The sequence below is a fragment of the Erithacus rubecula genome, assembly GCF_903797595.1.
Source record: "Erithacus rubecula genome assembly, chromosome: 2".
Lineage (NCBI taxonomy): Eukaryota > Metazoa > Chordata > Aves > Passeriformes > Muscicapidae > Erithacus > Erithacus rubecula.
The window spans coordinates 1,270,449-1,295,270 of NC_136685.1; the positions used below are offsets into that span (position 1 = coordinate 1,270,449).

Sequence of the window (24,822 nt, forward strand, 5' to 3'; positions counted from 1 at the left end):
CCCACAACCAACCCTATTCCTCAACACCCTTGAGATTTCTCCAAACCCAGCCCAGCTCCATTTGAAGCTGTTTTTTCTGCCATAATCCCAAATTTTTTTCTTGGATCAATGCCCAGAGCCACCAGGATCCTCCTAATCCACAAAAATCCAGGATGGCTCCATCTCCACCCACCCCACCTTCCTCAAACCCCTTGAGATGTCTCCAAACCCATCCCAGCTCCATTTGGAGCCTTTTTTTTTTGCCATAATCCCAATTTTTTTTCCTGGATCGACATCCGGAGCCACCAGGACCCTGCTAATCCACAAAATCCAAGATGGCTCCACCTCCACCCACCCCCCATTCCTCAAACCCCTTGAGATGTCTCCAAACCCATCCCAGCTCCATTTGGAGCCTTTTTTTTTTTGCCATAATCCCAATTTTTTTTCCTGGATCGACATCCGGAGCCACCAGGACCCTGCTAATCCACAAAATCCAAGATGGCTCCACCTCCACCCACCCCATTCCTCAAACCCCTTGAGATGTCTCCAAACCCATCCCAGCTCCATCTCGAGCCAGTTTTCCACCGTAATCCCAATTTTTTTTTTTCCTGGATCAACATCTGGAGCCACCAGAAACCTCCCAATCCATAGAACCACAGAATTCTAAAATCCAGGATGGCTCCTGGACCTCACCCACCCCGTTCCTCAAACCCCTTGAGATGTCTCCAACCCCATCCCAGATCCATTTGGAGGAGTTTTCCCACTCTAATCCCAATTTTTTTTCCTGGATCAGCGCTGGAGCCGCCCCATCCACAGAACCACAGAATCCAAAAATCCGAGATGGCTTCAGAACCTCCATCCACACCCCGTTCCTCAAACCCCTGGAGATGTCTCCAAACCCATCCCAGCTCCATTCAGAGCCATTTTCCCACCATGACCCCATTTTTTTTTCTTGGATCAACATCTGGAGCCACCAGGAACCTCCTGATCTACAGAACTGGAGAATTCAAAATTCCAGGATGGCTCCTGGACGTCACCCACACCCCGTTCCTCAATCCCCTTGAGATATCTCCAACCCCACCCCAGCTCTTTTTTTGCCATAATCCCAATTTTTTATCCTTGGATCAGCACCTGGAGCCACCAGGAACCTCTTAATCCACAAAATTCCAGGCTGGCTCCACCTCCACCCATTCCTCACTCCCCTGAGATGCCTCCACCCCACCCCAGCTCTTTTTGGAGATGTTTTTTTGCCATAATTCCAATTTTTTTCCCTGGATCAGCACCTGGAGCCACCAGGACCCTCCCCATCTATGAAGATCTGGGATGGCTCCACCTCCACCCCACATTCCTCAACCCCCCTGAGATACCTCCAAACCCCACCCCAGCCTTTTTTTCTCCTTAATCCCAATTTTTTTCCCTGGATCAACACCTGGAGCCACCAGGACCCTTCTAATCCACAAAATTCCAGGACTGCTCCACCTCCACCCCATTCCTCAACCCCATGAGATGCCTCCAAACCCCACCCCAGCTCTTTTTGGAGCTGTTTTTTTGCCATAATCCCCATTTTTTTCCCTGGATCAGCACCTGGAGCCACCAGGACCCTTCAAAATTCCAGGCTGGCTCCACTTCCATCCCACATTCCTCAACCCCCATGAGATGTCTCCAAATCCTACCCCAGCTCTTTTTGGAGCTGTTTTTTTGCCATAATCCCATTTTTTTTCCCTGGATCAACACCTGACATCTACCAGGACTCTCCCATCTATGAAAATCTGGGATGGCTCCACCTCCACCCCACATTCCTCAAACCCCCCTGAGATACCTCCAAACCCCACCCCAGCTCATTTTTTTGCCATAATCCCCATTTTTTTCCCTGGATCAACACCTGACATCCACCAGGACCCTTCAAAATTCCAGGGTGGTTCCACCTCCACCCCATCTCATTTTGGAGCCGTTTTTTTGCCATAATCCCCATTTTTTTCCCTGGATCAGCACCTGGAGCCACCAGGACCCTCCCCATCTATGAAGATCTGGGATGGCTCCACCTCCACCCCACATTCCTCAACCCCTTGAGATGTCTCCAAACCCCACCCCAGCTCTTTTTGGAGCTGTTTTTTTTTACCATAATCCTTTTTTTTTTCCTGGATCAGCGCCTGGAGCCACCAGGACCCTCCTAATCCACAAAATTCCAGGCTGGCTCCACCTCCACCCCACATTCCTCAACCCCCCTGAGATACCTCCAAACCCCACTCCAGCTCATTTTTTTACCATAATCCCCATTTTTTTTCCCTGGATCAACACCTGACATCCACCAGGACCCTCCTAATGCACAAAATTCCAGGCTGGCTCCCCCTCCACCCTATTCCTGATGCCTCCACCCCACCCCAGCTCTTTTTGGAGCCGTGTCTCCATTTTTCCCCCCGGGGCCGACTGAGCCGCAGCGCTTTTCTTTTTGTAGGACGCGAAGACCGAAGAGTTCTTCTCTGGGGTGGCTCCAGACTAGAGGAGAAGTTCTCTAGTGAGTTTCCCACTTGCCGTAGTTCCCAGATCCCGCTGCCGCCCCTTCCCCGGATCCGCTAAATCCCGTTTTTTTTTTGTTTTTTTTTGTTTTTTTTGTTTTTTTGTTGTTGTTTTGGGCTCCCTCCCAGGTGCAGCAGGTCCAGGTGTTCGCCGACGTTCAGTGCACGGTGAATCTGGTGGGAGATCCTTACCTCAACCCGCCGCCGGCTCCGTTGGCCAATCCCAAAAATCCGGCGCCGCCGCCGCCGCCGCCGGGCCAGGGGAAGAGCCTCCTGCAGCAGCTGCTGACAGAATGAAGAGCCCCCCCCCCCCAAAAAAACAAAACCTCGGGAATCCCCCCCACCCCCCCAAAAAAAAAAACAAACTCGCGAAGATGGACATAAAAAAAAAAAAAACAAAAAAAAAAGAGAGAAATTATTATATAGGATCTATTTTTATGGGAATTTTGATATCCAGCCCCCGCCGCCATCGGAATGTTGGGAGCCAAGATGGAAAATGGGGGCAGGGGGGGTTGGGGAGGGGGGATGGGGTTTGCACCAAGGTTTGTCCCCAGTTTTTTTGGGGTTTTGGGCCTTTTTTCCTGTTTCCCCTCCCCCTTTTCCCTCTTTTCCTTCTTCTCCTTTTTTAAATTTTCCCCCTTTTCCTCCTTTCCCCCCATTTTTCTTCTTTTCCTTCATTTTCCTCTTTCTCTTTTCTCCCTCTTTCCCTCCTTTTCACTTTTTAAATTATTTTTCCCATTTTACTCCCAATTTTCCCTTATTTCCTTCCTTTTTTTTTTTTCTCTTCCTTTTTCTCTTTTCCATATTTTCCCCATCTCCCTTTTTTATCATTTCCTCCTTTTCTTGTTTTCTTCTCCTTTTCTCTTATTTTTCTCATTTCCCCTCAATTTTTTCTTTCCCTTTTTTCCCCCCTTTCCCTCCTTTTCTTGTTTTCCTTCTTCTCTTTTTAAATTTTCCCCATTTTCCTCCTTTTCCCCCCATTTTTCTTCTTTTCCTTCATTTTCCTCTTTCTCTCCTTTCCCCCCTCTTTTCCTCCTTTTCACTTTTTAAATATTTTCCCCCATTTTACTCCCAATTTCCCCTTATTTCCTTCCTTTTTCTTTTTTTTCCTTTTCCTCTTTTCCATATTTTCCCCATTTCCTTTTTTCTTTTTTTATCCTTTCCTCCTTTCCTTGTTTTCTTTATTCTCCTTATTTTTCTCATTTCCCCTTAAATTTTTTCTTTCCCTTCTTTCCCACCTTTCCTTCATTTTCCCTCTTTTCCTTCTTCTTCTTTTTTAAATTTTTCCCATTTTCCCTCTTTTCCTTCTTTCCCCCATTTTCTCTTTTTTTTTTATTTTGCATTTTCTTCCTTTCCATTTTTCCTCTTTTCCTTCTTCTTTTCCTATTCCCTCCTTCCCCCATTTTTCCTTTTCCTCCTTCTCATTTTTTACCTATTTTCCTCCTTTTCCCAAATTCATCCCAACATTTCCTTTTTCCCTCAATTTTCTTATTTTTCCACCATTTCCCCCTTTTCTTTCCCCATTAACTCCTTTTTCCCCTTCCCTCTTTTCCTCCTTTTTTCTCTCTTTCTCCTTTCCCATTTTTTTCTCTCTTTTCCATTTTCCCTTTTTCCCTATTTTCCCCAATTTTCCCTTTTTTCCCTTTCTCCCTTTTCCTTTTTTCCCTATCTTCTTTCCCATATTTTTCCTTTTCATTCTCTTTTATTCTTTCTTATTTTTCCTATTTTCCATTTTCCCTTTTCCTCCTATTTTTCCTTTTCTCTTTTCCCCATTTTTCTTTTTTCCTTTCCCCTTTTCTATTTTTCCTTTTTCCCCTATTTTTTCCTTTCCCCCCCCATTTTTAAATATTTCTCTTATTTTTCCTTCCCCCTACTTTCCTTTTTTTCCTTATTTTTCTTTACTCTTTCCCCCTTTTTTCCTTTCATTTCCCCCCTATTTTCCCTTTTTTTCCCTGTTTTTTTTCTTTTTCCCTGTTTTCCTTTCCTCCTTTTTTCCCTTTCCATTTTTCCCATCTTTTCCCTTTTTTCCCTATTCTTCCTTTTCTCCTTTCTTCCTTTTTTCTTTTTTCCTTTTATTCATTCTTTTCCCCTTTTTTCCCTCTTTTTTCCCCAATTTTTCATTTTTTTCCTTTTTTCCCTATTCTTCCTTTTCTCATTTCCTTTTTTTTTCTTTTTTTCAAAATTTATTTCCCCTTTTCCTTTTTCCCTTTCCTTTCCCCCCAATTTTTCATTTTTATTATTTTTTCCTTTTTTCCCTCATTCCTCCTTTTTTCCTTTCCCCCTTTTTTTTCTGTTTTCCCTTTTTCTCCAATTTTTAATTTTTATTATTTTTTCCTTTTCCCCTCATTCCTTTTTTCCTTTTCCTCTTTTTTCTTTTCCTCTTTTTTCTTCTTTCATTGCCCCCTTTTTTCTTTACCCCTCTTTTTCTATTTTCCCTTTTTCCCCAATTTTTCATTTTTATTATTTTTTCCTTTTCCCCTCATTCCTTTTTTCCTTTTCCTATTTTTGTTTTTCCTTTTCCTCTTTTTTTTTTCCTTTTGCTCTTTTTTCTTCTTTCCTTTCCCCCTTATTTTCTTTTCCCCTTTTTTTCTATTTTCCATTTTTCCCCATTTCCTTTTTCCTTTTTCCCCAATTTTTCATTTTTATTATTTTTCCTTTTCCCCTCATTCCTCCTTTTTTCTTTTTCTTCTTCTTTTTCCTTTTCCTCTTTTGTTTTTTTTCCTTTCCCTCTTTTTTCTTCTTTCCTTCCCCCTTTTTTCTTTTCCCTTTTTTTTCCCTTTTTTCCCAATTTTCCATTTTTCCCCCTTTTCCCCACCCCCTCCAGGCCCATCCCAATTTTTTTAAATTCCCATTCCCAACTCCAAGAATTCCCAGGAAAAAAAAAAAAACAGGAAAAGGAAAAAAAGAGGAAGAGGAAGAAGAGGAAGCTCAGTCTCAGCTGGATCTGACGCGGGGCACGGAATAAAAAAACAAAAAAAAGACAAACAAAAAAGAGGAAAACTTCCGGAATTCTGCGGGAAAATCCGATTTTTTTTTGTCCTTCAATCCACAAAATTCCCAAAAATTTTGGTTTTTTTTTTTTCCCTTTCCCTTCAGCTCGTGCGTACAATCAGCTTTTTCTAGCAAAAAAAAAAATCGTGGAATTTGTCGGGTTTTGGGGTTTTTTTTTCCAAAAAAATAATAAAAAAAAACCAACAAAAAAACAAGTGAAAAAAACACAGAAAAAAAAAAAGAAAAAAAAATTCATATTTTGACCCAGTTTTTCCATGTTTTTTGAAGGTTTTCCCATCCCATGGAATTCTGTGGGATGAGGAGGGAAAATCTTGTGTACAGTGCAAGAAAAGAGGGAAAAAAATTTTAAAAAATTGGAAAAAAATTGGAAAATCCGCAATAATTTTTAGGGAATAAAAAAAAAAAATTAAAAAAAAAGAGGGAGGGGGGAGGGGATCTTGTAGATAATTTTTTTTTTTTTTCCAAGGGAAAAAAAAAATGGAAAACTTCTGGAAAAAGTATGGAAAAAAAAAAATAATAATAATAAAATGGTTCTTTCTTTTTTTTTTTTTTTCTTCCTGCTTGGATTGTGTTTAACAGCTGGAGTAGCTTCGGATATTTAAAAAATAATAATAATAATAATTAATAATTAATTAATAATTAATAATAATAAAAGAATAATAATGGAATTCTCTGTCAGGAAAAAGCTTTTTTTTTTTTTTTGGTGGGGTTTTCCTGGGAATGAAAATTATAATGAAAATTAATTTATTTTTTCAGCTTTTGGTGGAATTTTTAGGGAATTTTGGTTTTGTTGTTTCCTGCTTAAAATTATGGGGGAGAAATGAGGGAAAACAGCAAAAAAAAAAAAGAAAAATTTGGAGTTTCCATCCAAAATTTGGGGGGTTTTGGGGGGATTTGGGATGTGGGAAGAGGAAGAAATTGAGGGAAATGGAAAAATGGGAAAAATTTGAAAAAATGGAGGAAAAATAGAAAAAAATATGGGAAAAAATGAAATAAAAAGGGGAAAAAATGGGAAAAATGGAAAAAAAAGTGAAAATGGGGGAAATGGGAAAAATGGAGGGAAAAAAAAGAACAAAATTGGGAAAAATGAAAATTTGATTCCTAGAGGTGAAAATTTGGGGAATTCTGGTGGAAAAATGGGGAAAATCAGAGCTGGGATGGGATTTTTTTGCTGTTTTTTGGGATTGAAATTCCTCAAAATTTCAAATTTTGGAAAAATCTGGGATCTGTGGAATTGGGAAAAAATGAGGAGAAATTATCCCAAATCCCAAATTTGGGAATTTTCCTGGAAATTCCAGGAACTTGGAGGAAAAAAAAATCCTCAAATCTCATTCCTGGGGAGAATTTCTGCCCCAAATTCCTCCTGAAATCTCCAAATCCCAAATTTAGGAATTACCCCTCAAAATCCACAATTTCTCCTGGAAATCCCCAAATTTCCTCCAGAAATTCCCAAATTCTTAAAATTTCCAAATTTTCTTCCAAAATTCCCAAATTCTCTCCAAAATTTCCAAATTCTTCCCAAAATTACCCCCAAAATTCTCCTCAAAATTCCCATATTCCTCTGGAAATTCCCAATTTTTTCCCCAAAATTCCCATATTTTTCCCCAAATTCCTCCCCAAATTCCACCTGAAATCCCCAAAATTTTCCAGATTCTTCCCCAAATTCCTCCTCAAATCCCCAAATACCAAATTTGGGAATTTCCCCTCAAAATCCACAATTTCTCCTGGAAATTCCCCAATTTCCTCCCAAAATTTTCCAGATTCATTCCCAAATTCCTCCCAAAATTTCCTCCCAAAATCCCCAAATTCTCCCCCACATTCCCTCCCCAAATTCTCTCCAAAAGTTCCCAAATTCTCTCCAAAATTCCCAAACTTTCCCCCAAATTCCTCCACAAAATTCCCGAATTCTTCCTAAATTTCCCCAATTTCCTGCCCAAATTCCACCTAAAATCCCCAAAATTTTCCAGTTCTTTCCCAAATTCTTCCTGAAATTCCTCCTAAAAAATTCCCTCCTAAAATCCCCAAACACCAAATTTGGGAATTTCCCCTCAAAATCCACAATTTCTCCTGGAAATTCCCCAAATTCCACCTAAAATCCCCAATTTCCTCCCAAAATTTTCCAGATTCTTTCCCAAATTCCTCCTGAAATTCCTCCCAAAAATTTCCTCCTGAAATCCCCAAATTCCAAAATACTTCCCCAAATTTCCTCCTAAATTTCCCCAATTTCCTGCCCAAATTCCACCTAAAATCCCCAAAATTTCCTCCCAAAATTTTCCAGATTATTTCCTAAATTCCTCCCAAAAATTTCCTCCTAAAACCCCCAAATCCTCTTCAAAATTCCCAATTCCTTCCCCAAAAATTCGCGTTTTTCCCCCGAATTAAAAAAAAAAACAAACCCCAAAAAACCCCATTTTTTTTCCTTTTTTTTTTTTGCTTTTTTGTTGTTTTTTATTTGAGTAATTTGAATTTCCTGAGGTGGGGCTGCACCTGATTTTTGGGATAAGGTCGGAGAGCCAAACAAGTGGGAATTCCATCGGGATTTTCCATCCACAGCCGGTGATCGACCCCTCGAGCCTTCAAAATCTCTGCTAAATCCAGCAAGGAATTTTCATCTGGAGCCTAAAAAAAATCAAAATAATTCAAATTTTATCATCAAAATCAAGTTGAGATTCGAATTCCCCTCATGGAATTTTATTTTTCAAAATCTCTGCTAAATCCAGCAAGGAATTTTCATCTGGAGCCTAAAAAAAATCAAAATAATTCAAATTTTATCATCAAAATCAAGTTGAGATTCGCATTCCCCTCATGGAATTTTGGAATTTTCATCTGGAGCCTAAAAAAAAAATCAAAAAAATTCAAATTTTATCATCCAAATCAAGTTGAGATTCGCACTCCCCTCATGGAATTTTATTTTTCAAAATCTCTGCTAAATCCAGCAAGGAATTTTCATCTGGAGCCTAAAAAAAAATCAAAATAATTCAAATTTTATCATCCAAATCAAGTTGAGATTCGCATTCCCCTCATGGAATTTTGGAATTTTTTTTTTCAAAAATCAAAAAAAAAAAAAAATTCAAATTTTATCATCCAAATCAAGTTGAGATTTGAATTCCCCTCATGGAATTTTGGAATTTTCATCTGGAGCCTAAAAAAATCAAAATAATTCAAATTTTATCATCCAAATCAAGTTGAGATTCGCATTCCCCTCATGGAATTTTTTTTTTTTTTTTAAATCAAAATAATTTCAAAAATTAAAATTCAAATTTTATCATCAAAATCAAGTTGAGATTCGCATTCCCCTCATGGAATTTTTTTTTTTTTTAAATCAAAATAATTTAAAAAATTAAAATTCAAATTTTATCATCCAAATCAGGTTGAGATTCGCATTCACCTCATGGAATTTTGGAATTTTCATCTGGAGCCAAAAAAAAAAATCAAAATAATTCAAATTTTATCATCAAAATCAAGTTGAGATTCGTGTTCCCCTCATGGAATTTTGGAATTTTCATCTGGAGCCTAAAAAAAATCAAAATAATTCAAATTTTATCATCAAAATCAAATTGAGATTCGCATTCCCCTCATGGAATTTTGGAATTTTCATCTGGAGCCTAAAAAAAATCAAAATAATTCAAATTTTATCATCCAAATCAAGTTGAGATTTGAATTCCCCTCATGGAATTTTATTTTTCAAAATCTCTGCTAAATCCAGCAAGGAATTTTCATCTGGAGCAAAAAAAAATCAAAATAATTCAAATTTTATCATCAAAATCAAGTTGAGATTCGCATTCCCCTCATGGAATTTTTTTTTTTTTTAAATCAAAATAATTTCAAAAATTAAAATTTAAATTTTATCATCAAATCAAGTTGAGATTCGCATTCCCCTCATGGAATTTTTTTTTTTAAAATCAAAGTAATTTAAAAAATTAAAATTCAAATTTTATCATCCAAATCAGGTTGAGATTCGCATTCACCTCATGGAATTTTGGAATTTTCATCTGGAGCCTAAAAAAAAATCAAAATAATTCAAATTTTATCATCAAAATCAAGTTGAGATTCGTGTTCCCCTCATGGAATTTTGGAATTTTCTTTTTCAAAAATCAAAATTAAAAAAAAAAAAAAATCAAATTTTATCATCCAAATCAAGTTGAGATTCGAATTCCCCTCACGGATTTTTTTTTTTTTCAAAAATCAAAGTAATTTTTTAAAAAATTCAAATTTTATCATCCAAATCAAGTTGAAATTCGCATTCCCCTCATGGAATTTTTTTTTCTGATTTTCTTGGTTTTTTTAAAATTTCAGAGAGTAAACACGAGTTTACAGGAGTAATTATTATTTTATTCCCAATAATCCCAGGAAGGAATTATAAATTATTCCCAATATCCAACTAAATTTATTTTGGAATTCTGTGTTTTCTTACCCCGTTCGCCGCCAGCACCCGCGTTGTCAGCGGATTTCAGAGAGGAAAAAAATCCTTTTGAATTTTCATTTTTTTCCCCAAACTATTCTCAACTCCACAATATTCCCAAAAAATTGTTGATTTCCCAAAAAAATCCCGATTTTCCCCCCAAATATTTAATTTTTCCCTCAGCCCGCCGCGCCCCCCCCAACATGGCGGCCGCCTCCCCCCTCAGCGCGGAGTTCCCATCATGCCCCGCGGCGCCGCCGTTACCTCCAGCACCACCGTTCTCATGGCGTCGCCCTGTTCCAGGTACGCGCCGGTGTCGGGATGCTCCCGGTAACCGTGAATAGCGGCCAGAGCGGCGTGACAGCCCTGAGCCACCACAGCACCGAGCGGCCACGAGCGGGGAGGCCGCGCCAGGTCCCCGCGGAGCACCACGTACTGCACCAACCCCGCTGTAGCAGCCGCCATGTTGCCGTACGGAACCGCGCGGGCTGCTGGGAGCAAAGGAAAAAGGTGGGTGGGGATCAGACAGCGCGCCGCCATGTTGTTGTACGGAACGCGCTGCAGCGTGATGACGCACTTCCGGCGGCGCTGAGGCGGGAAAGTTGAGGTGAGCGCGGAGCCCTCAGGGAGGATTTGGGGTTTTGGGGGATTTTTTTTTGGGATAATTTCTTCGGAAAAATTTTTTTAGGATCGTCCCTGATCTTTGGGATCTTTTTTGTCACTTTTTGGGATCCGTTCTGTCGCAATTTGGGATCGTCCCCGTCCGTTTGCCGCCTTCAAATCCCAATAATCCCTCCCGTTGCCAAAGTCCCATCCCGTTTTCCCTGCGGAAAAATCCCCAAATTTATGGAAAATTAACACGAATTTTAAAATTCCCGTCCCGTTTTCCTCTCTTAAAAAAAAATCCCAATTTTATTTTTTTTTAATTTACAGGAATTTTTTCCATTCCCATTCCACTTTTCCCTGAAAAAAAACCCCCAAATTTATGGAAAATTAATTTTTTTTTTCCATTCCCGTCCCATTTTCTCTCCTTAAAAAATCCCAAATTTTTTAAAAATTAACAGGAAAATTTCCATTCCCATCCCGTTTTTCCTGCGAAAAAAATCCCCAAATTTATGGAAAATTAATTTTTTTTCCCATTTCCATCCAATTTTCCCTGTGGAAAAATTCCCAATATTATGGAAAATTAAGATTTTTTACCATTCCCGTCTCATTTTCCTTGAAAAAAATTTCCATTTTTTTAAAAATAGGCAGGAATTATTTCCATTCTCATCCCCTTTTCCTCCCTAAAAAAAAAAAAAAAAATCCCAATTTTTTAAAAATTAACAGGAAATTTTCCATTCCCAAACCATTTCCCTCCTAAAAATTTCCCAAATTTATGGAAAATTAATTTTTGGTTTTTCTATTCCCATCCCCATTTCCCTCCTAAAAAAAATCCCAAATTTATGGAAAATTAAAAATATTTTTTCCATTCTCATCCCATTTTCCAAGTGAAAAAAATTCCCAATTTTTTTTTTTTTTTTTAATTAACAGGAATTTTTTCCATTCCCATTCCTGTTTTCCCTGTAAAACAAAATACTCAAATTTATGGAAAATTAAAAATACTTTTTCCATTCTCATCCCATTTTCCAAGTGAAAAAAATTCCCAATTTTTAAAAAAAATTAACAGGAATTTTTTCCATTCTCATCCCATTTGCCTCCTAAAAAATTCTCAAATTTATGGAAAATTAAAAATACTTTTTCCATTCTCATCCCATTTTCCAGGTGAAAAAAATTCCCATTTTTTAAAAAAAATTAACAGGAATTTTTTCCATCTCCATCCCATTTTCCCTGTAAAAAAAAATCCCCAAATTTATGAGAAATTAAAAATTTTTTTTCCATTCTCATCCCATTTTCCAAGTGAAAAAAATTCCCAATTTTTTTTTAATTAACAGGAATTTTTTCCATCTCCATCCCATTTTCCCTGGAAAAAAAATTTCCCAAATTTCTGTTAAATTTTATTTTTTTTTTCCATTTTTTTCAGCCCCAAATTTTTGGGATTTTCCAGGAATTCCCCAGGAATGGATCCTGAGAAAGAAAAACAGGAAAAGGAAGAAAAAATAGATTTTCCACATGGTGAGTTGCCAAAAATTCCCAAATTTCCCCCAAAATTCCAATAATTTCCAAAAATTTCTCCCCTTTCCAAGCAGGAATTCTTCCAGAAATCCCAAATTCCTCCCAAAATTTTTCCCAAATTCCCCCCAAAATTCCCAATTTTTTCCCCAAAATTCCCTTTTCCATGCAGGAATTTCTCCCCAAATTTTTAAGTTCCCAAAATTCTCCCAAAATTCCCAAATTATTCCCCAAATCCCTCAAAAATTCCCCAATTTTCCTCCTGATAATTCCCAAATTTCTCCAAAAATTTCAAATTTTCATCCTAAAATCCCAAAATTCCTCCTAAAACTCCCAAATTCTCTCCAAAAATCCCAAAATTCCTCCCAAAATTCCCAAATTTCTTCCTAAAATCCCCAAATTTCCTCATAAAATCCTCAAATTTTCTCCCAAAATCCCCAAATTTCCTCCTAAAAGCCCCAAAATTCTCCCCAGAATTCCCAAATTTCCTCCCCAAATCCCCAAATTCTCTCCCAAAATTTTTCCTAAAATCCTCAAGTTTCCTGCTAAAATCCCCAAACTTTTTCTTAAAATCCCCAAATTTCCTCCTAAAATCTCTGAATTTCCTCCTGAAATTAACAAATTCCCTCCTAAACCCTCAAATTTCTTCTTAAAAATCCCAAATTTTCTCCGAAAATGTCGAAATTTCATCCTAAAACCCCCAAATTTCTTCTTAAAATCCCCAAATTTCCTCCTAAAACCCCCAAATTTCTTCTTAAAACCCCCAAATTTCCTCCTAAAACCCCCAAAATTCCTCCCAAAAATCCCCAAATTTCCTCCTAAAACCCCCAAATTTCCACTTTAAAAATCCCCAAATTTCCTCCTGAAACTCCCAAATTTCTTCCTAAATTTCCCAAATTTCTTCTGAAATTCCCCTAATTTTCCCCGAAAATGTCAAAATTTTGTCCTAAAACCCCCAAATTTCGTTCTGAAATCCCCAAATTTTCTCCGAAAACGCCAAGATTTCCTCCCCAAAACCCCCAAATTTCTTCCTAAAATCCCCAAATTTCCTCTTAAAACCCTCGCATTTCCTCTTAAAATCTTCGAATTTCCTCCTGAAATTCCCAAATTTCCTCCTACAACCCCCAAATTTCCTCCTAAAACCCCAAAATTTCCTCTTAAAATCCCCAAATCCCCTCCTAAACCCCCCAAATTTCCTCCTAAACCCCCCAAATTTCCTGCTAAAATTCCCAAATTTCCTCCTAAAACCCCCGAATTTCTTCCTAAAATCCCCAAATTTCCCCTAAAAACCCCCAAATTCCCTCCTAAAACCCTCAAATTTCCTCTTAAAATCTTCGAATTTCCTCCAAAAATCACCAAATTCCCTCCTGAACCCTCCAAATCCCCTCCCAAACCCCCCAAATCCCCTCTTAAACCCCCCAAATCCCCTCCTAACCCCCCAAATCCCCTCCCAAACCCCCCAAATCCCCTCCCAAACCCCCCAAATTTCCTCTTAAACCCCCCAAATCCCCTCTTAAACCCCCCAAATTCCCTCCTTACCCCTCAAATCCCCTCCCAAACCCCCCAAATCCCCTCTTAAACCCCCCAAATCCCCTCCTAACCCCCCAAATTCCCTCCTAAAATCCCCAAATTCCCTCCAACAACCCCCAAATTTCCTCCTAAACCCCCCGAATTTCTTCCTAAAATCCCCACATTTCCCCTAAAAACCCCCACATTTTCTCCGAAAATGTTGAAATTTCATCCTACAACCCCCAAATCCCCTCCTAAACCCCCCAAATCCCCTCCTAAACCCCCCAAATCCCCTCCTAACCCCCCAAATCCCCTCCTAAACCCCCCAAATCCCCTCCTAACCCCCCAAATCCCCTCCTAACCCCCCAAATCCCCTCCTAAACCCCCCAAATCCCCTCCTAACCCCCCAAATCCCCTCCTAGACCCCCCAAATTCCCTCCTACAACCCCCAAATTTCCTCTTAAAATCCCCAAATTTTCTCCGAAAATGTCGAAATATCATCCTAAAACCCCCAAATTTCATCCTAAAACCCCCAAATTTCCTCCTAAACCCCCCAAATCCCCTCCTAACCCCCCAAATCCCCCCTAACCCCCCAAATCCCCCCTAACCCCACCCCCCTGCCCTGCAGGGGTGCTGGCCCAGCTGGAGCTCTGGGAGCGCCGCTCTCGCTGCCGGGCTGTGGCTCAGGAGCGCCGGGAGCGGCTCCGGGAGCGCCGAGAATTCCTGAGCCACCGAATCCGGGAACTGCGGCAGCGCCGGGAGAGGCTGAGGGAGAGACTGCGGCAGGAGGTGAGGGGGGGACAGGGAGTGCCTGGGGGGCACAGGGGGGGGATATCATAGAGGGAATAAAAAATATCATGGGAGTGCCTGGGGGGCACGGGGGGGGGAAATATCACAGAGGGAATAAAAAATATCATGAGAGTGCCTGGGGGGCACGGGGGGGGGAAATATCACAGAGAGTGGATGAAAAATATCACAGTGGGAATAAAAAATATCATGAGAGTGCCTGGGGGGGCACAGGGGGTGGGAAAATATCACAGAGAGTGGATGAAAAATATCACAGAGGGAATAAAAAATATCATGGGAGTGCCTGGGGGGCACAGGGGGTGGGAAAATATCACAGAGAGTGGATGAAAAATATCATGGGAGTGCCTGGGGGGCACAGGGGGGGGAAAATATCACAGAGAGTGGATGAAAAATATCACAGAGGGAATAAAAAATATCATGGGAGTGCCTGGGGGGGCACAGGGGTGGGGGGGATATCATAGAGTGAACAAAAAATATCATGGGAGTGCCTGGGGGGGCACAGGGGTGGGGGGGATATCATAGAGGGAATAAAAAATATCATGGGAGTGCCTGGGGGGCACAGGGGTGGGGGGAATATCACAGAGAATGAGCAAAGTATCACAGAGTGAGCAAAAAAATATCACAGAGGGAATAAAAAATATCATGGGAGTGCCTGGGGGGGCACGGGGGGGGGGGAAATATCACAGAGAGTGGATGAAAAATATCACAGAGGGAACATAAAATATCACAGAGTGAACAAAAAATCACAGAGAGTGAACAAAAACATCACTGGATTCCCAGGAATGTCACAGGGAGTGGAGGAAAAAATATCACAGAGAATGGATGAAAAAATATCACAGAGTGAAGAAAATATCACAGGGAATGGATGAAAAATATTACAGAGAATGAATGAAAATATATCACAGAGAATGAGCAAAAAATATCACAGAGTTCCCAGAAAATATCACAGAGTGAACAAAACATCACAGAGTGAGCAAAAACATTATGGGAGTGCCTGGAATGTCACAGGGGATGGAGGAAAATATCACAGAGTGAATAAAAAATATCACAGAGTGAATAAAAAATATCACAGAGTGAACAAAAAATATCACAGAGTGAATAAAAAATATCACAGAGTGAATAAAAAATATCACAGAGTGAGCAAAAACATCACGGAATGAATGAAAAATATCACAAAGAATGAATGAAAAAATATCAAAAGAATGGATGAAAAATCTCACAGAGAATGGATGAAAAAATCTCACAGAGTGAACAAAAATTATCACAAGGAATGAATAAAAAATATTACAGAATGGATGAAAAATATCACAGAATTCCCAAAATATCCCAGGAAATGAACAAAAAAATCACAGAGAGTGAACAAAAAAAAAATCACAGAGTGAACAAAAAAAAAAAATCACAGAGTGAACAAAAAATCACAGGGAATGAGCAAAAAAATCACAGAGATTGGATGAAAAATATCAGAGAATGGATGAAAAAATATCAGAGAATGGGTGAAAAAATTATTAGAGAGTTCCCAAAAAGTCCCAGGGAATGAATGAAAATATCAGAGAATTCCCAAAAAAAAACCAAACCCCAGAGGATTCCCAAAATTTGGGAGTTGTAGCCAAAATTCTGGAATTCTAAAAAAAATTCTGAAATTTCCTCCCCAAAATTTCCCAAATTCTTCCCAAGGAATTCCCAAAAATCTCACCAAATTCCCAAAAAATCCCAGAGAGTTCCCAAAAAATTCTCACAGAATTCCCAAAAAATCTCACCTGACAATTCCCAAAAAATTCCACTTGGGAATTCCCAGAATTCTGGAGTTGTAAACAAAATTCCTGAATTAATATCAAAATTTCCTTCTCAAAATTCCTCCCAAAATTGCCAAATTTCCTCCCAAAATTTACCCCAAATTCTTTCTGAAATTCCCAAATTCTCCCCAAATTTCTCCTGAAATTCTTCCCCAAATTTCCTCAATTATTCCCCAAATTCCTTCTGAAATTCTTCCCAAAATTCCTCCCAGAATTCCCAAACTTTCCCAAATTTCTTCCATTTCCATTCATGAATTCCTCCCAAAATTCCCCAATTCTTCCCTAAAATTTCTCCCAAAATTCCTGAATTTCCTCCCAAAATTCTTCCCCAAAAATCCCCAAATTCTTTCCAAAATTCTTCCCAAAAATTTCCCAAAGTTGTTCCCAAAATTCCCAAATTCCCTCAACTATTCCCCAAATTCCTTCTGAATATCTTCCCAAAATTCCTCCCAGAATTCCCAAATTCTCCCCAGAATTCCCAAAATTTCCCAAATTTCTTCCATTTCTATTCATGAATTCCTCCCAAAATTCCTGAATTTTCTCCCAAAATTCTTTCCAAAAAATCCTCAAATTCTTTCCAAAATTCTTATCAAAAAATTCCCCAAGTTCATCCCAAAATTACCAAATTTCCTCGCAAAATTCTTCCCAAAATTCATCCCAAAATTCCAGAATTTCCTCTCCAAAATACCCAAATTTCTCCCAAAATCCCTGAATTTATTCCCCAAAAATTCCCAAATTCTTCCCAAAATTCATCCCAAAATTCCAGAATTTCCTCTCCAAAATCCCCAAATTTCTCCCCAAAATCCCCGAATATATTCCCAAAAAATTCCCAAATTCTTCCCAAAATTCATCCCAAAATTCCAGAATTTGCTCTCCAAAACCCCCAAATTTCTCCCCAAAAATCCCCGAATTTATTCCCCAAAAATTCCCAAATTCTTCCCAAAATTCATCCCAAATTCCAGAATTTCCTCTCCAAAATCCCCAAATTTCTCCCCAAAATCCCCGAATTTATTCCCAAAAAATTCCCAAATTCATCCCAAAATTCCAGAATTTCCTCTCCAAAATCCCCAAATTTCTCCCCAAAATCCCCGAATTTATTCCCAAAAAATTCCCAAATTCTTCCCATAATTCATCCCAAAATTCCAGAATTTCCTCTCCAAAATCCCCAAATTTCTCCCCAAAATCCCTGAATTTATTCCCAAAAAATTCCCAAATTCTTCCCAAAATTCATCCCAAAATTCCAGGATTTCCTCTCCAAAATCCCCAAATTTCTCCCCAAAATCCAAAAATTTATTCCCCAAAAATTCCCAAATTCTTCCCAAAATTCATCCCAAAATTCCAGAATTTCCTCTCCAAAATCCCCAAATTTCTCCCCAAAATCCCTGAATTTATTCCCAAAAAATTCCCAAATTCTTCCCAAAATTCATCCCAAAATTCCAGAATTTCCTCTCCAAAATCCCCAAATTTCTCCCCAAAATCCCCGAATTTATTCCCAAAAAATTCCCAAATTCTTTCCAAAATTCATCCCAAAATTCCAGAATTTCCTCTCCAAAATCCCCAAATTTATTCCCAAAAAATTCCCAAATTCTTCCCAAAATTCATCCCAAAATTCCAGAATTTCCTCTCCAAAATCCCCAAATTTATTCCCCAAAAATTCCCAAATTCTTCCCAAAATTCATCCCAAAATTCCAGAATTTCCTCTCCAAAATCCCCAAATTTCTCCCCAAAATCCCCGAATTTATTCCCAAAAAATTCCCAAATTCTTCCCCTAATCCCTCCCAAATTTCCCATGATTTGCTGACTTTGGGGGTTTCATTTTTGGGTTTTTTTTCTGGGATTTTGGAGATTTTTGCTCATTCCTGGATTTTTTTTAGGAGCTGGGAAATTTGGGAATTCTGTTGGATCCGAATCCTCGGGAAGTGCTGGAATGGAAAATCCGGAATTGTCGGGATCTGCTCCAGATGTTCCAACTCACAGGTAACAGAAAAAAAAAACCAGGAATTTTTGGGAAAAAAAGGCAGAATTCCCAAAAAATTTGGTAGGAAATGAACTGAAAAAATTAAGAATTCCTTGGGGAAAATCAGGAATTCTTTAGGAAATTCCTGGAATTTCCCCAGAATTTTTTGGGAAATTCCCGGATTCAATTTCCAGATTTTTTTTCTGGATCCAATTCCCAAAATTTTCTGGAGTTTTCAGCAGGGATCAGTGGGGAAATCCAGATTAAATTCCTGGAATTTTTTAATTTTCCCCACAGGGATTTGTAGGAAACTCCAGATCCAATTCCTGGATTTTTTCCCAAGAGTTTTCTGGAGTTTTCCCAGAATTTTCCTGGAATTTTCCCAGGGATTCATGGGAAAATCTGGATGAAAATCCTGGAATTTTCCAGATCCAATTCCTGAATAATTCCCAGAATTTTTTTCAGGGATCAATGTCAAACTCCAGATCCAATTCCTGGAATTTTTCCCAAGGATTTCCTGGATTTTCCCTGGATCAAATTCCTGGAATTTTCTGGATCCAATTCCCAGAGTTTTCCCAGATTTTTCCTGGAATTTTTCCCAGGGATTTTTTGGAATTTTCCTGGATCCAATTCCCAGAATTTCCTGGATCCAATTCCTAAAAATTCCTGGAACTTTCCTGGAATTTTTCCAAGGATCAGCGAGGAAACTCCAGATCCAATTCCTGGAATTTTCCCAGATCCAATTCCCAGAATTTTCCTGGAATTTTCTGAGGATCAATGGGAAATTCCAGATCCAATTCCCAGAATTTCCTGGAATTTTCCCAGATCCAATTCCCAGATAATTCCCTGGAATTTTCCCAGATCCAATTCCCAGATAATTCCCTGGAATTTTCCCAGATCCAATTCCCAGAATTTCCCTGGAATTTTCTGAGGATCAATGGGAAATTCCCAGAATTTCCCTGGAATTTTTCCAGATCCAATTCCCAGAATTTTCCTGGATCCAATTCCTGATAATTCCTGGAGTTTTCCCACATTGTTCCTGGAATTTTTCCAAGGATCAGCGAGGAAACTCCAGATCAAATTCCGGGTGAATTTTTCCCAGGGATTTTCCAGAATTTTCCTGGAATTTTCCCAGATTCAATTCCCAGAATTGTCCTGGATCCAATTCCCAGAATTTCCTGGAAATTTTCTATGGATCAATGGGAAATTCCAGATCCAATTCCCAGAATTTCCCTGGAATTTTCCCAGATCCAATTCCAGGAATATCCTGGAATTTTCTGAGAATCAATGGGAAATTCCAGATCAAATTCCCAGAATTTCTCTGGAATTTCCCCAGATCCAATTCCCAGAATTTTCGTGGATCCAATTCCCAGAATTTCCTGGAATTTTCTGCGGATCAATGGGAAATTCCAGATCCAATTCCCAGAATTTTCATGGATCCAATTCCCAGATAATTCCTGGAATTTTCTGAGGATCAATGGGAAATTCCAGATCAAATTCCCAGATAATTCCTGGAATTTTCCCAGATCCAATTCCCAGATAATTCCCTGGAATTTTCCCAGATCCAATTCCCAGAATTTCCTGGAATTTTCTGCGGATCAATGTGAAATTCCAAATCCAATTCCCAGATAATTCCCAGAATTTTCTGCGGATCAATGGGAAATTTCAGATCCAATTCCCAGAATTTCCTGGAATTTTCTGCGGATCAATGGGAATTTCCAGATCCAATTCCCAGAATTTCCCTGGAATTTTCTGAGGATCAATGGAAAATTCCAGATCCAATTCCCAGAATTTCCCTGGAATTTTCCCACATCCAATTCCCAGAATTTCCTGGAATTTTACCAGATCCAATTCCCAGAATTTTCCTGGATCAGCAGGAAACTCCAGATTCAATTCCTGGAATTTCCTGGATCCAATTCCCAGATAATTCCTGGAATTTTCTGAGGATCAATGGGAAATTCCAGATCCAATTCCCAGAATTTCCCTGGAATTTTCTGAGGATCAATGGAAAATTCCAGATCCAATTCCCAGAATTTCCCTGGAATTTTCCCAGATCCAATTCCCAGAATTTCCCTGGAATTTTCCCAGATCCAATTCCCAGAATTTTCCTGGATCCAATTCCTGATAATTCCTGGAGTTTTCCCACATCGTTCCTGGAATTTTTCCAAGGATCAGCGAGGAAACTCCAGATCCAATTCCTGGTGAATTTTTCCCAGGGATTTTCCAGAATTTTCCTGGAATTTTCCCAGATTCAATTCCCAGAATTTTCCCGGATCCAATTCCCAGAATTTCCTGGAATTTTCTGAGGATCAATGGGAAATTCCAGATCCAATTCCCAGAATTTCCTGGAATTTTCCCAGATCCAATTCCCAGAATTTTCCTGGAATTTTCTGCGGATCAATGGGAAATCCCAGATCCAATTCCCAGAATTTCCCTGGAATTTTTCCAGATCAAATTCCCAGAATTTTCCTGGATCCAACTCCTGATAATTCCTGGAATTTTCCCAGAATTTTCCTGGAATTTTTGCAAGAATCAGCGAGGAAACTCCAGATTCAATTCCTGGAATTTCCTGGATCCAATTCCCAGATAATTCCTGGAATTTTCTGCGGATCAATGGGAAATTCCAGATCCAATTCCCAGAATTTCCTGGAATTTCCCCAGATCCAATTCCCAGAATTTCCCTGGAATTTCCCCAGATCCAATTCCCAGATAATTCCCAGAATTTTCTACGGATCAATGGGAAATTCCAGATCCAATTCCCAGAATTTTCCTGGAATTTTCTGAGATCAAATTCCAGGAATTTCCTGGAATTTTCTGAGGATCAATGAGAAATTTCAGATCCAATTCCCAGAATTTCCCTGGAATTTTCTGAGGATCAATGGGAATTTCCAGATCCAATTCCCACAATTTCCTGGAATTTTTCCAGACCCAATTCCCAGAATTTCCTGGAATTTTCTGAGGATCAATGAGAAATTTCAGATCAAATTCCCAGAATTTCCCTGGAATTTTTCCAGATCCAATTCCCAGAATTTCCTGGAATTTTCTGAGGATCAATGAGAAATTTCAGATCCAATTCCCAGATAATTCCTGGAATTTTCTGCGGATCAATGGGAAATTCCAGATCCAATTCCCAGATAATTCCCAGAATTTTCTGAGGATCAATGGGAATTTCCAGATCCAATTCCCAGAATTTCCCTGGAATTTTCCCAGACCCAATTCCCAGTTTTTCCTGGAATTTTCCAGACCCAATTCCCAGTTTTTCCTGGAATTTTCCAGACCCAATTCCCAGAATTTCCCTGGAATATTCCCAGACCCAATTCCCAGTTTTTCCTGGAATTTTCCAGACCCAACTCCCAAAATTTCCCTGCAGGGATCAGTGGCAAACTCTCCAAACATGGAATCTCCTTCTCCTTGCACACGTCCTTCGAGGGCTCCCTGCTGGATTCCTTCCACGTGGAGCTTCAGGAATTCCAGGAATTTCGGGAATTCCGTCTGCGCCGCCATTCCCTCCCTCCCTTCATCCCCCTGGAGCTCCTTGCCCAAAAATTCCTGCCCAAGGAACCCCAGAAATTCCTGGGAATTCTTTTCCAGCACCTCAACGCCTTCGTGGCCAGGAGGCAGCAGCTCCAAAAATTCCAGGTGAGAATTCCCAAAATTCCCAATTTTTTCTACCAAACTTCGCCATTTTCGTCCTCAAATTCCCAAATTTTCCCCTAAAATTTCTTGCAAATGTCTTCCAAATTTCTCTTCAAATTCCCAAGTTTCTTGTAAATTTCTTGCAGATTTCTCTTCTAAATTTCGAATTTCTCTTCAAATTTCTCTTCCTAAATTTCTTCTCAACATTCTTCTCAAAATTATTCCCAAATTTTTCCCAAAATCCCAAAGTTTGGGTTCTCCCGAATTCCTCAACTATTTTTGCAAAATTCTTTCCGAATTCTTTCCAAATTTTTCCCCAAAATTCCCAAATTTCTCCCAAATTCTTCCCCAAATTTTCCAAAATTCTTCCCAAAATTCCCCAAACTCCTTCCTCAAATCTTCTCAAATTCTTCTGAAATTTCTACCAAAATTCTCACATTTCCTCAATTCTTCTCAAAATTCCCAAATTTCTCAAATTTCTTCCCCAAATTCTTTCCAAATCCCTTCCAAAAATTCCCAAAATTTGGATTCTCCCAAATTTCTCAACTTTCTTTCCAAAATTCTTCCCAGATTTTCCCCCTTAAATCCCCAAATTTCTTCCGAATTTCTCTTCAAATTCCCAAATTTCCTCCCAAATATTTCAAATTTCTTCCCCAAATTCCTGCAAAAATTTTCCCAGACTTTCCCCCTTAAATCCCCAAATTTCTCTTCAAATTCCCAAATTTCCTCCCAAATATTTCAAATTTCTTCCCGAAATTCCTTCCAAATTCTTCCCAGGTTTTTCCCCTTAAATCCCCAAATTTCTTCCAAATTTTTTTTTTCGAATTCCCACATTTCCTCCCAAATATTTCCAATTTTTTTTTCCCTGAAATTCCTGAATTTTCCCCAAAATTCCCAAATTTCTCCCAAATTTCTTCCCCAAATTCCTTCCAAATCCTTCCCAGACTTTCCCCCTTAAATCCTCAAATTTCTTCCGAATTCCTCTTCAAATTCCCAAATTTCCTCCCAAATATTTCAAATTTCTTCCCCCAAATTCCTTCCAAATTCTTCCCAGATTTTCCCCCTTAAATCCCCAAATTTCTTCCAAATTTTTTTTCAAATTCCCAAATTCCTTCCAAATCCTTCCCAGACTTTCATCCTAAATCCCCAAATTTCTTCCAAATTTCTCTTCAAATTCCCAAATTTCTTCCCAAATATTTCAAATTTCTTCCCCAATTTCCCAAAATCCCCCAAAATCCCCAAATTTCTCCCAAATTCTTCCCCAAATTCCTTCCAAATTCTTCCCAGGTTTTTCCCCTTAAATCCCCAAATTTCTTCCAAATTTTTTTTTCGAATTCCCACATTTCCTCCCAAATATTTCCAATTTTTTTTTCCCTGAAATTCCTGAATTTTCCCCAAAATTCCCAAATTTCTCCCAAATTTCTTCCCCAAATTCCTTCCAAATCCTTCCCCGATTTTCCCCTTTAAATCCCCAAATTTCTTCCAAATTTTATTTTCGAATTCCCAAATTTCCTCCTAAATATTTCCAATTTTTTTTTTTCCTGAAATTCCTGAATTTCCCCCCAAATTTTTTTTTTTTTCCCTTTCCCAGGAGGAATTTTCCCCGTGGATCCAAGGGATTCCTTCCCACAATTCCCTGTGTAACCTTCTGACTTTTGGCTATCGAATCTCTGAGGAAAATTTGGGGAATTTCCCAGAATTCCAAGCGCGGCTCCTGTACCGGGACCCCCTGCGGAGCCTCCCCAGTGACGTCATCGTCACCTGCCGGGGTCAGGGGGGGACTGGGAAATTTGGGATTTTTGGGGAAATTCCAGGGAATTTTTTGGGGGGATTTTTTGGGGTTTTTATTTGAATTTTGGGGAATTTTTGGGATTTTGAGGGAATTTTTAGGGGTTTTTATTTGAATTTTTGGGGTTTTTTTGGGGAATTCCAAAGGGATTTTTTGGGAAATTTCAAGGGGGAATTTTGGGGTTTTGGGGGGATTCAAAGGAATTTTTTGGGGGAATTTTTAGGGGTTTTTATTTGAATTTTTGGGAATTTTTTGGATTTTTCGGGGTTTTTTTGGGGAGTTCCAAAGGGATTTTTTTGGGGGAATTTTTAGGGGTTTTTATTTGAATTTTTGGGGTTTTTCGGGGTTTTTTTGGGGAATTCCAAAGGGATTTTTTGGGAAATTTCAAGGGGAATTTTGGGAAATTTGGGGGAATTCCAGGGAAGTTTTTTGGGGGATTTTTAGGGGTTTTTATTTGAATTTTGGGGAATTTTTGGGATTTTCTAGGGATGTTTGGGGGGGATTTTTAGGGGTTTTTATTTGAATTTTTGAGAATTTTTTGGGGAGTTCCAAAGGGATTTTTTGGGAAATTTCAAGGGGGAATTTTGGGGGGATTCAAAGGGTTTTTTGGGGGCATTTTTAGGGGTTTTTATTTGAATTTTGGGAATTTTTTGGGATTTTCCAGGGATGTTTTGGGGGAATTTTGAAGGGTTTTTATTTGAATTTTTGGGAATTTTTAGGGGGTTTTTATTTGAATTTTTTGGGGTTTTTCGGGGTTTTTTTGGGGAATTCCAAAGGGATTTTTTGGGAAATTTCAAGGGGGAATTTTGGGGGTTTATTGGGATTTTGGGGGAATTTCCAGGATTTTTTGAGGGAATTCCAGGGAATTTTTTGGGGGGATTTTTAGGAGTTTTTATTTGAATTTTCAGGAATTTTTTGGAATTTCCAGGGTGTTTTTGGGAAATTCTAAAGGAAATTTCAAGGGGGATTTGTTGGAATTTTGGGGGGATTCCAAGGAATTTTTTTGGAATTTTTAAGGGTTTTTATTTCAATTTTTGGGGTTTTTCGGGGTTTTTTTGGGGAATTACAAAGGGATTTTTTGGGAAATTTCAAGGGGGAATTTTGGGAAATTTGGGGAATTTTGGGGTTTTGAGGGAATTCCAGGGATTTTTTTTGGGGAATTTTGAAGGGTTTTTATTTGAATTTTTGGGGTTTTTGGGGGTTTTTCAGGTGTTTTTTGAGGAATTCCAAAGGGATTTTTTGGGAAATTTCAAGGGGGGTTTTTTCGGGAATTTCCAGGATTTTTGGGATTTTGAGGGAATTTTTAGGGT

The 24,822-nt window shown here is 38.9% G+C and overlaps 2 protein-coding genes across 2 annotated transcripts; one reads left to right on the forward strand and one right to left on the reverse strand.

Moving 5' to 3' along the window:
* Positions 1-7,934: 7,934 nt before the first annotated feature.
* On the reverse strand, positions 7,935-10,451 carry PTRHD1 (peptidyl-tRNA hydrolase domain containing 1). Its single transcript, XM_079299336.1, has 2 exons — positions 10,174-10,451; positions 7,935-8,126 (listed from the first exon to the last, which is right to left on the reverse strand). The coding sequence occupies exons 1-2, from the start codon at positions 10,447-10,449 to the stop codon at positions 7,956-7,958; spliced, it is 447 nt and encodes a 148-aa protein (XP_079155462.1). The 5' UTR covers positions 10,450-10,451; the 3' UTR covers positions 7,935-7,955.
* A 1,481-nt stretch (positions 10,452-11,932) lies between these two features.
* On the forward strand, positions 11,933-21,804 carry CENPO (centromere protein O; the record flags this gene model as incomplete). The annotated part of the gene is made up of 4 exons (XM_079298280.1): positions 11,933-12,024; positions 14,159-14,319; positions 18,005-18,107; positions 21,458-21,804. The coding sequence occupies exons 1-4, from the start codon at positions 11,970-11,972 to the stop codon at positions 21,802-21,804; spliced, it is 666 nt and encodes a 221-aa protein (XP_079154406.1). The 5' UTR covers positions 11,933-11,969.
* Positions 21,805-24,822: the final 3,018 nt, after the last annotated feature.

What these genes read in the sequence shown, in the direction of transcription:
- PTRHD1 (XM_079299336.1), bottom strand. Translation starts at nt 10,449, where the DNA reads ATGGCGGCGCGCTGTCTGATCCCCACCCACCTTTTTCCTTTGCTCCCA. An exon ending in TGAGAACGGTGGTGCTGGAG is followed by an intron (nt 8,127 to 10,173) that starts GTAACGGCGGCG and finishes GATTTTTTTTAG; the next exon opens with GCTCCAGATGAAAATTCCTT.